The sequence below is a fragment of the Eptesicus fuscus genome, chromosome 13 (assembly GCF_027574615.1).
Source record: "Eptesicus fuscus isolate TK198812 chromosome 13, DD_ASM_mEF_20220401, whole genome shotgun sequence".
Classification (NCBI taxonomy): Eukaryota; Metazoa; Chordata; class Mammalia; order Chiroptera; family Vespertilionidae; genus Eptesicus; species Eptesicus fuscus.
In genome coordinates, this window is record NC_072485.1 from 3,350,480 (window position 1) to 3,367,854 (window position 17,375).

Below are 17,375 nucleotides of genomic sequence, written 5' to 3' on the forward strand. Positions count from 1 at the left end.
GGAAGGAGTTGGAGGTTTGACAATAGAAAAGAAGAGGAAAGCAGGAGGCAGAAAAGAAATGGAAGCTTCTCCTTTGAGACTGTGGGGAAAAGAAGAGAGCTGTGGGCAAGGAAAGCTGAGCCTTAAAGCTGGCCGCCTCCATCTGCAGAAGGAGCTGAGCTGAGTGACACAGGGCTGGATGGCATGTTTTGGACCTATCAGAGCGTCTCAAAATTTCCAATGGCTCCTGTGTTTGGGAACATGTTGGGCACAACATTTGATAAAATGCATCCATTGGTTGCCTCCTACATGTGCCCCGAATGGGCTGGGGATCGAACTTGCAACCAAGGTACGTGCCCTTAACCAGGAATCGAACTGGAGACCTTTTGGTCCATGGGCCGATGCTCTAACCACTGAAAAAACCAACCAGGGTCTTAAAGCTCCTTACCTGCATGTTTGTGTTGGGGAGGGACTAACAAATTGCCCAGAGTACTATGCACTCAGGTTCTGAGTAAGTGCCTGGTGTGTTGTGTGAAGTGGGATAGAAACTGTTGAAATGAAGGAGATGTCAAAAAGAGAGACTGGTTTCTTTTTTAGTATATCCAAAACTTTTGGATTTCAAGATATATTAGTTTCAGCACACAGCATAATGATGTGATATCCTATATAATAAAAGCCTAATATGCTAAGTATGCAGTCATCCAGTCTGCTGTTCAACCAATCAAAGCATAATATGCTAATGATATGCTAGGGCTGCTCAACCGCTCGCTATGACATGCACTGACCACCAGGGAGCAGAGAGTTGACTGGTCGGCCAGTTGCTATGACGTGCACTGACCACCAGGGGGTAGAAGCTCTGACTGGGAGGTTAGCTTGCTGCTGGGGTCTGGCTGATCAGAACTGAGTGAGAGGGGCTGGACATGCCCTGGAGCCCTCCCGCGGTCCCTCCCCTGCTGGTCAACCTCTTGCGTCCCTCCCTGGCTGGCCAATCTCCTGCATCCCTCCCCAGCCCTGATCATGCACCGGTGGGGTCCCTCGGCCTGGCCTGCACCCTCTCGCAATCCAGGACCCTGGATTATCACCTATCAATATCAGACATTTCCATGGTTAAGAGATTGGATTTGTATTATTCTAACATATTATTTAGAACCATGACTATAATAGAATGTATTAATGTTTTTGAGAATTCCTATGAATATTGCTTGCAGGTGTTATAGAAAATGTATCATTACCACCCTTTCTCTAACCTCTCCTCAGTAGTGAGTCTGGTGAAAAGGTCTTGTGTTGGGGAGAACTTTAGTTTTTATGAGAAAGGTTGGAGTAGTGCTATCTATCTATCATCTATCTATCTATCTATCTATCTATCTATCTATCTATCTATCTATCTATCAAAAGAGGCAGTATGCAAATTAGCCGGGATGCCATAACATCACGACCGCTCACGAGGAGGCTTATGCACAGGTGGGCGGGAGGGGACTGCATGCACGGTGAGGCAAGCCATGGATGGCGCAGGCCCAGAGAGAACAGGGCCTGCCTGCCAGCCATGCGTGCTGGCAGTCCCGCCTCTGCGCGTGAGCTGCAGAGGAAACACCTTTTCTGACCGCTCATTGGCTAAGCTCCCCATATGCCACTTTCAGTGTTCTTGGTAACTTGGGTAATAAGAATCCAAGAAGGTGAGCTAGGGTTTTTCCACCTCACTCCTGGAGGAAAAAACAAAGGTCTGCTGCTGGAGGGCTAAGAAATGTCGTATCCTGCCCTAGCCAGTTTGGCTCAGTGGATAGAGCCTCTGCCTGCCGACTGCAGGGTCTGGGTTTGATTCTGGTCAAGGGCATGTACCTAGGTTGCAGGCTCCTCCCTGGCCAGGGCCCAGGTCGGGGCTCATGCAGGAGGCAACCAATCGAAGTGTCCCTCTCACATTGATGTTTCTCTCTGTCTTTCCCTTTCTCTTCCACACACTCTAAAAATCAATGGAAAAATATCCTCAGGTGAGGATAAAAAGAAAGAAAAAAGAAATATCATATCCTATGAAAGAGACATCTTGAAAATGCCTAAAGAAAGTTGTCATTTTTTCGTGATGAAGGGACTGGAGTTCATGTTGATGAAAACACCTTGGCGGCTGGGGTGATGGGGGCAGCGCCTTCCCCCGATCAGCCCGGTCTCCTCCAGCAGAGGGAGGCCAGACTGCAGCTTAGGCCCTCACCGGGCCTCTAGTCTGTAATAGAGTGGAAGAAATTGGTTTACTACCTCATTTAAAAATAGCTGAGTTCAGTGATCCTAACTGCTCAAGTACTTTACAGCTTTGGGAAAAAGACATCTTTTATTAAAATTGAAAATGCCAATGTAATGCTGGCCTGACTTTTGTTTTTAAACTTTTATTTCTACAGAGATAGTGATCATACTGTTAGATATATGGTGCTCCGGGGCTGGAGAGGGTCAGGAGGTGGCTAAGTGACAGATGAGGAGCAGCCCATCATGGTGTATAAGCAGGAGCTGCAACACTAGTAGTGAAGCACTTTTCCACATACCTTTCCGAAAAGGTAGATGTATTCTTTCAATCTCATGCATATTGCCCTCTCCCCTTCTCCAATCTGGTTTCTTAAACTAAACCAACTACCCCTCAATATGCTGATTACTTGATTTTTTCCCCCATAAGGAATTTCCTCTTGTGTATAAACGCTCAGGCTGTGAGTGGGTGGTTTTTGGCATTACTTCTCTATTAGCTCCCTGTCAGGAAGTTCAGCCAGGGGTTGGAGTGATTGCTACATACAGAGGACTTCCCAGTACCCATTTTTAAGAGTGAATAATAAATGACTCCTGGGAACTTTGAAACTCATCCTTCATCACAAGTGTTATTTTGAAATCCACACAGTAGACTCTTGTTTTGTTCACTTCCAAATAAAGCTTTTGTGTCACATGATTTCCAGACTAAGTCGTATTGTATAGAAAAAGGAAGATTAGTTCCTATGTGTCACGTTCCATTTTAACAGTCCCTGTAAGTAACAGTTTAAGTCCTATTTATATAGTGTTCTTACATGGGTGCTGATATTTGTGTTGTTTTGTTTTGTTTGTTTGTTTTTTTTTTGAGTCATTTCAAGTTCCACTTGGCACATTACCTGACAGCTTGTACCCCTCCACCCTCCTGCCTTAGTCCATTAAAAAATTAACCAAGTGCCAAAATTATTTCTATAGTTGGTCTTTGTCTCTAATTGCAAGTGCAGTATTGGGGTTTGAGTCCTCAGAAATTTTAAGATTTTAAAATGTGAAGGATCTTGTCACAGTGTTTCCTGGTGAGGTTGTTTATTTAGGACTAGAGGCCTGGTGCACGAAATTCGTGCATGGGGGTATGTGTCCCTCAGCCTAGCCTGCACTCTCTCCAATCAGGGGTCCCTCTCACAATCCAGGACTGCTGGCTCCCAACTGCTCGCCTGCCTGCCTTTCTAATTGCCCCTAACCGCTTCTGCCTGCCAGCCTGATCACCCCCTAACCACTCCCCTGCCAGCCTGATTGATGCCTAACTGCTCCCCTGCCAGCCTGTTTGCCCCTAACTGCCCTCCCCTGCAGGCCTGGTAACCCCTTACTGCCCTCTCCTGCAGGCCTGGTTCCCCGCCCCCCAACTGCTCTCCCCTGCAGGCCTGGGTCCCCCCCAACTGCCCTTCCCTGCAGGCCCTGTCGCCCCCAATTTGCCTCCTCTGCTGGCTTGGTCACCCCTAACTGCCCTCCCCTGCAGGCTTGATCACCCCCAACTGCCCTCCCTTGCAGGCCTGGTCCCTCCCAACTGCCCTCCCCTGCTCGCCATCTTGTGGTGGCCATCTTGTGTCCACATGGGGGGCAGCCATCTTTGACCACATGGGGGCAGCCATCTTGTGTGTTGGAGTGACGGTCAATTTGCATATTACTCTTTTATTAGATAGGATAGAGGCCTAGTGTACGTGTGGGGGCCAGCTGGTTTTCCTTGAAGGGTGTCCCGGATCAGGGTGGGGATTCCCTTGGGGCGAGGGGCGGCCTGGGCAAGGGGCCTGTGGTGGTTTGCAGGCCGGCCATGCCCCCTGGCGACCCAAGCAGAGGCCCTGGTATCTGGAATTTATTTATCTTCTATAATTGAAACTTGTAGCCTTGAGTGGAGCCAAGCCTCCTGCTTGCTCCTTGGCTACAGCCATTTTTGTTGGCATTTATTTATCTTATATAATTGAAACTTTGTAGCCAAGGCAGGCCAGGGCTGCAGAAGCTAGGCTTCCTCCATCGCTGGGGGCAATTCAAGCCTCCTGCTCTCTCCAGCTCCGTGGCTGCTGCCATTTTTGTTGGGATTTATTTATCTTCTCTAATTGAAACTTTGTAGCCTTGAGTGGAGGCCTGGGCTGGCCAGGGTGGCAGGGAAGCTTGGGTTCCTCCATTGCTGGGGAAACCCAAGCCTCCTGCTTGCTGCAGTTCCATGGCCGCAGCCATCTTGGTTGGGTTAATTTGCATACTTGCTCCTAATTGGCTGGTGGGCATGGCTTGTGGGTGTAGGGGAGTGATGGTTAATTTGCATATTACTCTTTTATTAGAAAGGCTAAATAAGTATTTTCCCATTTCACTTTTTCCTTCTGCCCCTACTTACAAGCTGTTTACTTATAACAACAATAAAGTGAAGCTCAGATTACTGTTGGAGGCATTGACCGTCAGTTGTAGCGGTACTATATTACCTTAACAGTGACTGTGAACATAGGAACTGGCTGCAGGCTCTGCCTAATCTGTTTCCATCTGTTTTGGATTGCTCCTTGGTCAGCCAGAAAAGAAGTCCAGGGTATCATGAAGTGGTGAGCCAATAAAGAAAATTTCTTGTTGCAGTTGTCCTGATTTTTAAATTAGTGCCACCCGTTCTTCCCTCTTTCCCCTGACCACAAGCGCATACCCATTTGATGATATACTTACTTTCAGGGATACAATGTCACCACTCTGTATAGCCCTGGGCTTCTGATCTTGCCTAGAACAAAGAATTTCAAGTCTTAAAATTGATAGTAAAGCTCTGGTATTTAAACCATCCCTGGGAGAAAGACATGTGGTTCAAATTAGGGTCTGCTGCTGTGTATTAAGGGAAAGGGATCTAAGATACATTTCAGCCTGCAGACAAATGCTAACCAACCAACCAGGGTGTTTGGGGGTTGGAAAAAAAATTTAACAAATTATGTTAGGAGCCATTAGTAAGTGGAGAAATAAATGACCATAGGCCACATGGTGAGAACAACTCCACCCAATGGCTTCTGTTGAGTACCCATCTTAACCAGTTTCTTCTGTTGTTTCTCCCTCTTCTTCTGTAACTTTAGAATATTCATCATTTTAATGCTGAAGCTGTAGGTTATAAATCTTTCCTGTCGCCAGTAAATAAAAGTAAGGGATGTAAAGTAGCTTTTCAGGCATTTCCTACCTGAGAATTTTCAGAAACGAACTGTTCAATATTTTATTTTTTATTTAAGATGATATTTTAAAGTCTTTATAATTATAGAATAATATAAGCATATTATAGGAAATATAAACAATAAAAGATTTTTAAATATTTAAACTGGAATCCCATATCCAAAACTTATCATTTTGAGTGTATTTCTTTTGTTCTTTATGTATTTTTCCATAATTATAGTCAGTGTATATGTAATTTTATGTGCAGTTTTTATTCTTTATATTCTATCAGATGTTTACTCATGCTTCTCCATATAATCATTTTTAATGATTGCATATCAAGTATATATGTCATAATGTACTAATTTATTCCATATTGGTGATTTTTTTCTTTTCTAAAATTTATTTTTCATTTATAGTTGACACAATATTATGTTTCAGGTGTAAAACATATGACTAGACATTTATATAACTTCATCAGTCTAGTACTCATCTGACACCACAGATAGCTATCCTATATAATACAGAGCTAATATGCAAATGGTTGTTGTACCCTCACGCCCTCGTACCGGGGCCGGGGGACCTGAGGCCAGGCCAGGGGACCTGAGGCTGTGCCCCCCACCCAGTGGGACTTGATGAGGGACCTGAGGCTGCACCCCCTGTCCAGTGCCGGGCTAGGGGACCTGAGGTTGCAGCCCTTGCTCTGCAGGGCCAGCCCAGTCTGGGTCTCGCGTGATTTTGAGGCATGCACAGGTGGGCGGGAACTTGATTTGGGGTGCCACAGCGCGCCCTAGACTGCCAGGAAGGAGATTTTCATATATATGTTACTAATTTTCTTTCATATCTGACACTTCTATTACAGAGAAAAGGCAAATAGCAATATTAAAATATTTCCTCTAATTCCCTTTTAATGTGCACAAATTTCATGCACCGGGCCACTAGTTACACTATAATTGACTATATTTCCTATCCTATACCTATATCCTCGTGACTATTTCTTTTTTTTTTTTTTTTTTTTTAATTTTAGAGAGAGAAAGGGAGGAAGGAAGAGAAGGTAGGAGCAAGGGAGGAAGAGAGAGAAACATCAATTTGTTGTTCTACTCATTTATGCATTCACTGGTTGATTCTTGTATGTGCTCTGACCAGACCTTGGCATATCAGGAGGACATTCCAACCCACTGAGCTACCCACCAGGATATTTTATTTTATTTTTAATTACAGTTTACATTCAGTATTATTTTGTATTAGTTTCAGGTGTACAGCATAGTGGTTAGACAATCACATACTTCACCAAGTGACCCCCTCAGTGTTTCAGGCCCCACTTGGCAATATTACTGACTATATTCCCTGTGCTGTATTTTACATCCTCATGACTATATTGTAACTACCAACCTGTACTTATCAATCCCTTCACCTTTTTCAATCAGCCCCCTTAAACGCCCTCCCCTCTGGCAGTGTCAGTCTGTTCTCAGAGTCTGTTTTGTTCATTTATTCTTTAGATTTCACATGTAATTGAAATCATATGGTATTTGTTTTTCTTTGACTATTTCACTTAGCATAATACTCTCTAAGGAATAAGAACAATACTTGAAATAACTGTAGGAGACCCCTGTACAGAAATAGAAGATTTTTGCTTGGTATGCAATCTATACTAATAAAAGGATAATATACTAATTAGACCAGATAGACCAGACATCTTCCGGATGTCATTTCAACGTCCTTCCTGACAAAGCCAGGGGTCCCGGGTGCCTGCCCAGGCAGTGCCACCTGGGGTCCCAGGTGCCTTCAGCTGGCCCGGGCGAAGCCGTCCCGGGTCCCGGGTGCCTGCGGCTGGTCAGAGGGAGGGAAGCCCGGGTCCCAGTTGCCTGCAGCTGGCTGGAGGAAGGAAACCTGGGTCTCGGGTGTGGGGGCCGAGGCAGAGGCAGTTAGGGGTGATCAGGTAGGCAGGTGAGCAGTTAGGGGCGATTAGGCAGGCAGGCAAGTGGTTAGGGGCAATCGGGCAGGCAGGCAGAGGCTGTTAGGAGCCAGTGGTCCCAGATTGTGAGAGGGTGCAGGCCAGGCTGAGGGACCACCCCCATGCACGAATTTTGTGCAACAGGCCTCTAGTCCTATATAATAAAGAGCTAATATGCAAATGGTCATCATGCCCTCACATAACAGCTCAGGCTCAGACACTCAACACTGGGGAGAGAGGAATGGGGACCATTCAGGCACAAATGAGAGTTCACGAGAGAGAATGGGGACCAACCAGGCACAAATGAGCTCACAAGGGAGGAATAGGGACCAGCCAGGCTGCAGCCCAGGTGAAGGACAAGCAGCCCGCCCTCAGTCCCGGGTACCAGTGGCTGTGCCGGGAGAGGGACAAGCCATCTGCAGTCCCAGGCACCAGTGCCTGGGGCTGCGGCCCAGGAGAGGGGTGAGCCGCCCACCCTGCGGTCCCAGGCGTCAGGGGCTATGCCTGCGCCTCCACCTGTGACCGGGAGAGGGACAAGCCACCCACCCTGTGGTCCTGGGCACCTGCAGCTGCAGCCCGGGCGAAGCCACCTGTCCACGGTCCCCTGCAACTGCGGCTGGCCCGGGCGAAGCCGGCCTGGGTCCCGGGTGCCTGCGACCGGCTGGAGGAGGGAATCCTGGGTCCCAGGTGCGGGGTGAGGCAGAGGCAGTTAAGGGTGATCAGGCCAGCAGGGGAACAGTTAGGGGCGATCGGGCCAGTAGGGGAGCAGTTAGGTGTGATAAGGTAGGCAGGCAGAGGTGGTTGGGGCAATCAGGTAGGCAGAGGTGGCTAAGGGAGATCAGGCAGGCAGGCAGGCGAGCATTTAGGAGCCAGCAGTCCCCGATTGCGAGAGGCAGTCGGACATCCCCCGAGGGGTCCTGGATTGGAGAGGGTGCAGGCCAGGGTGAGGTATCCCCCCTCGCCCCTGTGCACGAATTTCATGCACTGGGCCTCTAATCTATATCTATTTCTATATCTATATATCTATATATCTATATATCTATATATCTATATATCTATATATCTATATATCTATATATCTATCTATCTATCTATCTATCTATCTATCTATATATCTATATATCTATATCTATATCTATCTATCTATCTATCTATCTATCTATCTATCTATATATCTATATATATATAAAAGGCTAATATGTAATGTGTCCTTGCGGGAGTTCGACCAGGAGACTGGGAGTTCTATCGCTTGCTATAACGTGTGCTGACCACCAAGGGGCAGCACAGAACAAAGGAAGGCCCTGGCCAGCAGCCAGAAGGAAGGCCCCGATTGGCCCTGATCGCCGGCCAGGCCTAGGGACCCTACCCATGCATGAATTTTGTGCACCGGGCCTCTAATAGGAAATAAGAGCAAAGGGGTGGGGCTTTTGGATGAATCTTGTTGTTGGTCATTGGGTCTAGCTGGGGAAACCAGCTGTTGTCTATGACATGCTGTGGAAGCAGGTGCTTCCTCAGATGTGGCCTCTCTAATTGTCAGGGCGTAATCATATCATTCATTCTTGTGCACTCATTTCTCATATAAACACCTAATGACAATCTTAGCCTGTAGCCATAGCTGAAGATAGTTCCCTTTGATATCACCTCCTTTGCAAAGATTTCCTGTTTGGTAGATATAATAAACAAGCACATGCCATTAACTTTGTGCCTCCCCTGCCCAGCAGCGTGAAAGGATAGAAAGGTTATTATCTACACATAGAGCATTTGTGATTCAAGTGAGAAATTTCCTGAATATTTTCAGGTACTTATTAGGAAAATTTAAAGTCAACTGGTTTTAATGCATTGTTTGGCCTCCTTTTAACCAAAGAGACATTTATTTTCCATTGAGGAATGAGAGCATTTGTTTTCTCAAAGAAGTAACTAGAATGGGATTCTAATAATGGCCCTCACCTCTACCCCCTTGTATCATTAGGTTAATTTTAGAACCTTAGGAGGGATCGCGAGGAGGTAGTGGCTCCTAGCTGGCCAGCTGCCATTATCAGTATGAGGTGGTGATGAGAGAATCCCTGCTGTGTATGAAAACACTGTGTAGGTTAGGACAAATGAAAATATATCTCTCCCACTTACTGACTCTTTGAGGGAATAAACACAATAATATAACTAAGTGTGATATAAGGGATGTACAGGTATAAACAAAGGACGTGGAGGCACAGAGGAGGAAGCCATAGGCATGGTATTTGCGATGGACGCCAGTTAAGGCTTCATACAGGAAGTAATACTTGACTGGGCCTTGAAACAGAGTGATATTTCAAATGTGGAAAGGAAAGAAAAAGGCAAGGCCCAGAAAGGAAATAGCAAAAGTAAGGCACATGAACACAGGATATAAGTAGGCTAGTAATACTAGAATGACCAGGGATAGGTGGGAAAGGTAAGGTGGAATTGGATGGTGAAGGACCTTAAATGACAGTGCTGAGAAGTTTAGACTAATCTGTAAGCAGAACGGAGCCACCAAATGTTTTTGAGGAAGTAGGTAACAATATGATTTGTGTAACATTCATTGTGCAATGAATGGTTGGCTTAGAGAGAACTAATAGGTACAGGTAATAAGCAATAGCATCAATCTATGTCAGAGATGATAAGAGCATGAACTGAGATGGTGGGGATGTAAAGAGAAAGGAGGAGATGGATTCAGGGCACAGTTATGGGGTAGGAGAAGTCAAGTTTTACCAGTTTAAACTAGGCAGTGAGGAAGGAAAGAATGGTGACTCTTGTGTGCCTAGTAACTGGGTTGGGAATGCCATTGATGACCATGGGGATATCACTGGAAGAGCAGGCTTGATTTTGGAAAATGGTGAGTTGGATGAGTTTGAGGTGTTTCTTTCTAGGCAAGGATTAGAAGTTCATGCCAAGAACTTAAGAGTTGCAACTTGAGTCAGAGATACAAATCTGGATTTATTACCAAACAAATGAGAGTAGGAACTATGGTACCAGAAGAGTTAACCCTGAGAACAGATGTCGAGCCAGGACAGAGTCAGTGCCTGCCTCTTGAGATAGAGCTCACCTTCTGTAGGTGGGAGAAAGAAGAAAACCAGACAGCAAAGGGGATGGGGTTGTTAATGAGAGTAAAACTAGGAAGCGGAAGACTTTCAGATGCTGTGACCTCAGGGAACGTGGGAGGTCTGGGGCAGGAGGGAATTCCAGTGTGGCATACATAGGAGTTGTTCGTATAAATAGTGATAAACATAAAAGTACTTATAAGTCAGTGACTTGCTATGCTTTGGCCTGCCATGCTTGCTCATTTTCTTAGTATTCCTCCCCAAACTTCATTCCTTCTATCTGCCATCTACTCTCTTCTGTTTTTAATATATGTGTATATATATAATTGATTTCAGAGAGGAATGGAGAGGGTGAGAGCGAGAAGGTTATACAAATCATATCGTTACCTTCTTGCTCAGTGATGATAGAGAATCACTGATTGGCTGCCTCCTGCATGTCCCCTACTGGGGATTGAGCCCACAACCCAGGCATGTGCCCTTGACCAGAATCAAACCCGGGACCCTTCAGTCCGCAGGCCAATCCTCTATCCACTGAGCCATACTGGCTAGGGCTCTCCTCTCTCTTTAAACAGTGGGAGATGGAGAAAAGGAGGAGGAAAGTTGAAGCTAAAATGTAACCATTTTTTGTTCAGTCTACATATATAAAAGGCTAATATGCAAAGTGTCCCCTCAGGAGTTCGACCAGGAGACTGGGAGTTTGCTCGCTCGCTATGATGTGCGCTGACCACCAGGGGACAGTGCAGAATTAAGAAAAGCCCTGGTCGGCAGCCAGCAGCTGGGGAAGGGAGACCCCGGCCAGCAGCCAGAAGGCCCCAATTGGCCCTGATCACCGGCCAGGCCTAGGGACCCTACCCGTGCACAAATTTCATGCACTGGGCCTCTAGTTTATAAATAAGTTGCATATTCTTTATTTTGAATAAACAGCTTTAATAATCTTATATAATAAAGAGGTAATATGCAAATTGACCCTCACACCCTCACAAGATGGCTGCCTATGACCAGGCTGGCAGGGGTTAGTGAGGGACGACGACCAAACGACTGAACAAGCAGGCTGTGTGGGGTGACCAGGCTGGCAGGGGGGATAGTGAGGGACGACCAAATGACTGAACAAGCAGGCTGCGTGGGGTGACCAGGCCGGCAGGGGGGTTAGTGAGGGACGGCCAAATGACTGAACAAGCAGGCTGCGTGGGGTGACCAGGCCGGCAGGGGGGTTAGTGAGGGACAACGACAACGACTGAACTAGTAGGCTGCGTGGGGTGACCAGGCCGGTAGGGGGGTTAGTGAGGGACGACCAAATGACTGAACAGTAGGCTGCATGGGGCGACCAGGCTACTGGCAGGAGGGAGTGTTGCAGGTGACCAGGCCAGCAGTGGGAGGGGGGCAGTTAGGGGTGACCAGGCCAGCAGAGGCGGGCAGTTGGGGGCAATCAGGCTGGCAGGGGGGGCAGTTAGGGGCGACCAGGCAGGCGGGCAGGCAGGCAAGTGAGCAATTAGGAGCCAGCGGTCCAGGATTGTGAGAGGGTTGTCCAACTGCCGGTTTAGGGGATCGGGCCTAAACTGGCAGCCAGACATCCCCCAAGGGGTCCCGGGTTGGAAAGGGTGCAGGCTGGGATGAGGGGACCCCCCCCCATTCATGAATTTCATGCACCGGTCCTCTAGTCCTATATAATAAAGAGCTAATATGCAAATGGTTATCACGCCCTCATGCCATCATACTGTAACAGCTCAGACACACAACACTGGGGAGAGAGGAATGGGGACCAGCCAGGCACAAATGAGCTCACCAGAGAGGAATGGGGACCAGCCAGGCACAAATGAGCTTGTGAGAGAGGAATGGGTAGCAGCCAGGTTGTGGCCCAGGAGAGGGACAAGCCACCCGCCCCGCGGTTCCGGGTGCCTGCGGCTGTAGTCCAGGCAAAGCCATCTGCCCATGGTCTCCAAAGCCAGCCTAGGTTCTGGGTGCCTGCGGCCAGCCAGAGGGAGGGAAGCCTGGGTCCCGAGTGCCTGTGACCAGCCAGAGGAGGGAATCCTGGGTCCTGGGTGTGGGGCGAGGCAGAGGCAGTTAGGGGTGATCAGGCCAGTAGGAGAGTAGTTAGGGGCGATCAGGCAGGCAGGCAGAGGTGGTTAGGGAGGATTAGCAGGCAGGTAGAGGTGGTTATGGAAGATCAGGCAGGCAGGCAAAGGGGTAAGGGGAGATCAGGCAGGCAGGCAGGCGAGCAGTAAGGAGTCAATGGTCCTGGATTGTGAGAGGCAGTCGGACATCCCCCAAGGGGTCCTGGATTGGAGAGGTGCAGGCCAGGCTGAGGGACCCCCAATCCCTGTGCACGAATTTCATGCACTGAGCCTCTAGTTCTATATAATAAAGTGCTAATATGCAAATGGTTGTCACACCATCATGCCCTCTTGCTGGGGACAGGGGACCTGAGGCCACACCCCACCCCAGCACCAGGGCCAGACGACCCGAGTCCGGGTCCCCCTGTGCTGGGACCGGGAGACCTGTGGCCACACACCCTGCCCCAGTGCCAGGTCAGGGATTCTGAGGCTCCACCATCTGCCCAGTGGGGCTTGACAGAGGACCTGAGGCTGCGCCCCTCCTCACCTGGTGGTACTTGGTGGGGGTGGGGCTGGCCGGGTCTAGGTCTTGCGCGATTTTGAGGCGCATACGGGTGAGCAAGGACTTGACTCTGGGTTCCGCAGCGTGCCCCAGACTTTTCCAGGAGGGAGATTTTCATATAAATTTATTAATTTTCTTTTAACTCTGACACTTGTATTATAGAGAAAGGGCAGATAGCAATATTAAAATATTTCCTCTAATTAATTCCCTTTTAATGTGCATGAATTTCGTGTACCGGGCCACTAGTAAAGAGCTAATATGCAATAGTCATCACATAATAGTCATCACGCCCTTACGTCACTCCCTCACGTCGTAACTGCTCATACACTCAACACTGGGGAGAGAGGAATGGGGACCAGCCAGGCACAAATGAGCTCGCAAGAAAGGAATGGGGACCAGCCAGGCTGTGGCCCAGGAGAGGGACAAGCCTCCTGCCCCATGGTCCCGGGCCCCAGTGGCTGGGACTGTAGCCCGGGAGAGGGACAAGCCATATGCCCCACGGACCCAGGTGCCAATGGCTGCACCTGCGCCTGCCCCTGCGGCCTGACCTGGGAGAGGGACAAGCTGCCCGCCCCACGGTCCCCTGCGGCTTCAGCCGGCCCAGGCGAAGCCGGCCCCGGTCCTGGGTGCCTGCAGCTGGCCCAAGGGAGGGAAGCCTGGGTCCTGGGTGCCTGGAACTGGCTAGAGGAGGGAATCCTGGGTCCCGGTGCAAGGTGAGGCAAAGGCAGTTAGGGGCGATCAGGCAAGCAGGCAGAGGTGGTTAGGGGAGATCATGCAGGCAGGCAGATGAGAGGTTAGGAGCCAGTGGTCCCGGATTGTGAGAGGCAGTCAGACATCCCCCAAGGGGTCCCGGATTGGAAAGGGTGCAGACCGGGATAAGGCCCCCACCCCCGGCCCTGTGCATGAATTTTGTACACTGGGCCTCTAGCAATAATAATAATAATAATAATAATAATAATAATAATAATGTCACTTTGTCTGATTTTTAAAGTCAGTGTCTAAATGTGTTTGACGTGGGAAGTAAAAGTAATAGGACATTTTGGGTCCAGTTGAGTAGGCTTATATGTATTTATGGTTCTCATGTGGTCTTCTCATCGATCATTATCCAATTTCATTTTCATCCTTAGAGGATCAAGTACACTTGCTTCACTCAGCCTAGGTTTTCGAAGGGAACAGTGCTTATTTTTCTGACATAAACCAATGATATTGTTAGTTACCCAGACAACTTTTGCATTCCAGCTCATCTATAGCTCTGTTATTTTAAGATTAAGTGCCTAGTTATATAATTTCTGAATGTTCTCTTTTCACACTGAATATTCAAACTTAAAGACTCAGAACCTTTATTCCAGTGATTAGAAGCTAGTGTTTGCTAGGTTAAGATAACATGAGTTATGTTCATTTGTCGTTCTAGATTTTGGCTTCAGTAACCTTTTCACTCCTGGGCAGCTGCTGAAGACCTGGTGTGGTAGTCCTCCCTATGCTGCTCCTGAACTCTTTGAAGGAAAGGAGTACGATGGGCCCAAAGTGGACATCTGGGTATGTGACTGCCTTCTCTTACGCCCATAACATTAATTACCCTGGACTGATGACAACTGTCTTCATCCCAGGAGACACAAAAAGTTGCATGAGAATTCAGATCTTGCTCACCTCTCTTTGAATTCCCAGTTCTTTTTTTTTTTTTTTTTAGAATTATTTATTTTTTTAAAAATATAATTTTATTGCCCTAATCAGTTTGGCTCAGTGGATAGAGCATTGGCCTGCGGACTCAAGGGTCCCAGGTTCGATTCTGGTCAAGGGCATGTACCTTGGTTGTGGGCACATCCCCAGTAGGGGATGTGTGCAGGAGGCAGCTGATAGATGTTTCTGGCTCTCTCTCTCCCTCTCCCTTCCTCTGTAAAAAAATTAATAAAATATATTTTTAAAAAATAGATATATATAATTTTATTGATTTCAGAGAGGAAGGGAGAGGGAGAGGGAGATAGAAACATAAATGATGAGAGAATCATTGATCAGCTGCCTCCTGCACCCCACTTCTGGGAATCATGCTCACAATCTGGGCATGTGCCCTTGATCAAAATCGAACCCAGAACCCTTCAGTCCGCAGGCCGGCACTCTATCCACGGAGCCAAACCAGCCAGGGCTGAATTCCCAGTTCTTTATGCAATCTTTTCCCCAGCGGTTGTCTTAGGGATTGAGCCACAGGTTTCAAACTCCCCCTTTGCCTGTGCAAAAAGAAAAAACCAAGGGCAATTGGGTGTGGGTGCCCTTGTCAAGAACAGATTCTTTCTGTTGTTGCTACTTGCTGTCTTCCTAGAGGATGAATACTGAGAGCAATTCTAGATTGCTCCTTCACATCCCAAACTAATGTCTGGAAGCAAAGAAGAATGTTAACAATTCTAAAGATGATTGGCCTTGACAATGCCCCATATTATTTCTCATAAATAAAAAAAGGAAGAAGAAGTTTGTTCCATTATCTTGTGCGTGACTCACATATTCTTCAGACAAATGCTATAATGGCCTCTTTGTTTCCTCTGATGCGAATAATTGCATGCACTCTCTGTTTGGGATGCAGAGCCTTGGAGTCGTCCTCTACGTGCTTGTGTGTGGTGCCCTGCCGTTTGATGGGAGCACACTGCAGAATCTGCGGGCCCGAGTGTTGAGTGGGAAGTTCCGCATCCCATTTTTTATGTCCACAGGTAAGGGTGTTGTCAACACACAGCTATGACTGGTTTCATGGAAAGTTAGACATGTTATCCTAGGAATTGAGTGATGGAGCATAAAGGGCCCATTTAACAACCTTTCTTAGCTCCAGTTTGCTGAATCGGTCCCTCTGGAGGGAAGGTTGGGTAGGAGCCGTGTGCAGGCTTCAGCATCGGAGAGCCCTGCTAAGTTGGTCTGAGTTTGGCTCTGGGATCTGCATATAGCAACTAGTGTTATGTGGCAAATTACTAAATCTTCTGAGCTTTATTTATATTTATTCTTAAATCTAATTTAATTAATTTATGTTTTTAATCTTTGTTGTTAAAAGTATTACATATGTTCCCCTTTTTCCCCCATTGACCTCCTGCAGGCAGCCCCACTCCCCGCCCCAGACCTTCACCACCCTACTGTGTGTGCCCATGGGTTATATATATATTAATACAAGGTCTTTGGTTGATTACTTCTCACCCACCCTCCCTCCCCTGCCTTCCCTCCGAGGTTCCACACTGTTCCATGCTTCCATGTCTCTAGATCTACTCCATCTGTTTATTTTGCTAATTAGATTCCACATATGAGTGAGATCATGTGATACTTGTCTTTCTCTGACTGACTTATTTCGCTTAGTATGATACTCTCCAGGTCCCTCCATGCTGTCTCAAAGGGTAAGAGACCCTTTTTTCTTCCTGCTGCATAGTATTCCGTGGTGTAAATGTACCACAGCTTTTTTATCCACTCCGCTACTAATGAGCAGTTGGGCTGTTTCCAGATCTCAGCTATGGTAAATTGTGCTGCTATGAACATAAGGGTGCATCCATCCTTTCTGATTGGTGTTTCAGGTTTCTTAGGATATATTCCTAGGAGTGGGATCACTGGGTCAAATGGCAGTGCCATATTTAATTTTTTGAGGAAACTCTGTACTGTTTTCCATAATGGCTGCACAGTCTGCATTCCCACCAGTAGTGCACGAGGGTTCCCTTTTCTCCACATCCTCGCCAGCACTTGTTATTTGTTGATTTGTTGATGGTAGCCATTCTGACAGGTGTGATAACTTATTGTTGTCTTAATTTGCATCTCTCTGATGCTCGGTGACTTTGAGCATCCTATGTAATAAAATCCTAATATGCAAATTGATCAACAACCAGTTACTATGGTGCACACTGATCACTAGGGGGCAGACGCTCAATGCAGGAGCTGCCTCCTGGTGGTCAGTGCACTCCCACAGGGGGAACGCCGCTCAGCCAGAAGCCGGGCTGATGGCTGGTGAGTGCATCAACAGTGGTGTGAGGATGTTCGACTGACGGCTTAAGCTCGCTTCCTCCAGGGAGCAGGCCTAAACCGTCAGTCAGACATCCCCCAAGGGGTCCCAGACTGCAAGAGGGCACAGGCCAGGCTGAGGGACCCTCCCCCCCAGTGCACAAATGTCGTGCATTGGGCCTCTAGTTTTTTCATGTCTCTTGGCTATCTGTATGTCTCTTTGGAGAAGTATCTATTTAGGTCCTTTGCTTATTTTTTAATTTATTGGTTTTTTTTTGTATCTAATTTTGTAAGTTTCTTATAAATTTTGGATATTAACCTTTTGTCAGATATATCATTAGTGAATATGTTCTCCCATTCAGTGGGTTGATGGTTTGCTTTGGTATGCAAAAACTTTTTAGTTTGATATAGTCCCATTAGTTTATTTTCCTTTTGTTTTCCTTGCTTGA

General features: G+C 47.3%; 1 protein-coding gene across 6 annotated transcripts in view; it reads left to right on the plus strand.

Annotated features, from left to right (window-relative positions):
* The window catches only part of SIK3 (SIK family kinase 3), a 310,082-nt gene that overhangs the window by 236,954 nt on the left and 55,753 nt on the right, over positions 1-17,375 (plus strand). For all 6 annotated transcript variants that reach the window (XR_008557941.1, XM_054725226.1, XM_054725227.1 and 3 more), the window contains exons 5-6: positions 14,384-14,508; positions 15,545-15,668. Coding sequence is in view for 5 of the 6 variants with exons in the window: in XM_054725226.1 (XP_054581201.1) it covers positions 14,384-14,508; positions 15,545-15,668 (249 nt within the window). In the remaining variant the exon portion in view is untranslated. The remainder of the gene's footprint in view (positions 1-14,383; positions 14,509-15,544; positions 15,669-17,375) is intronic.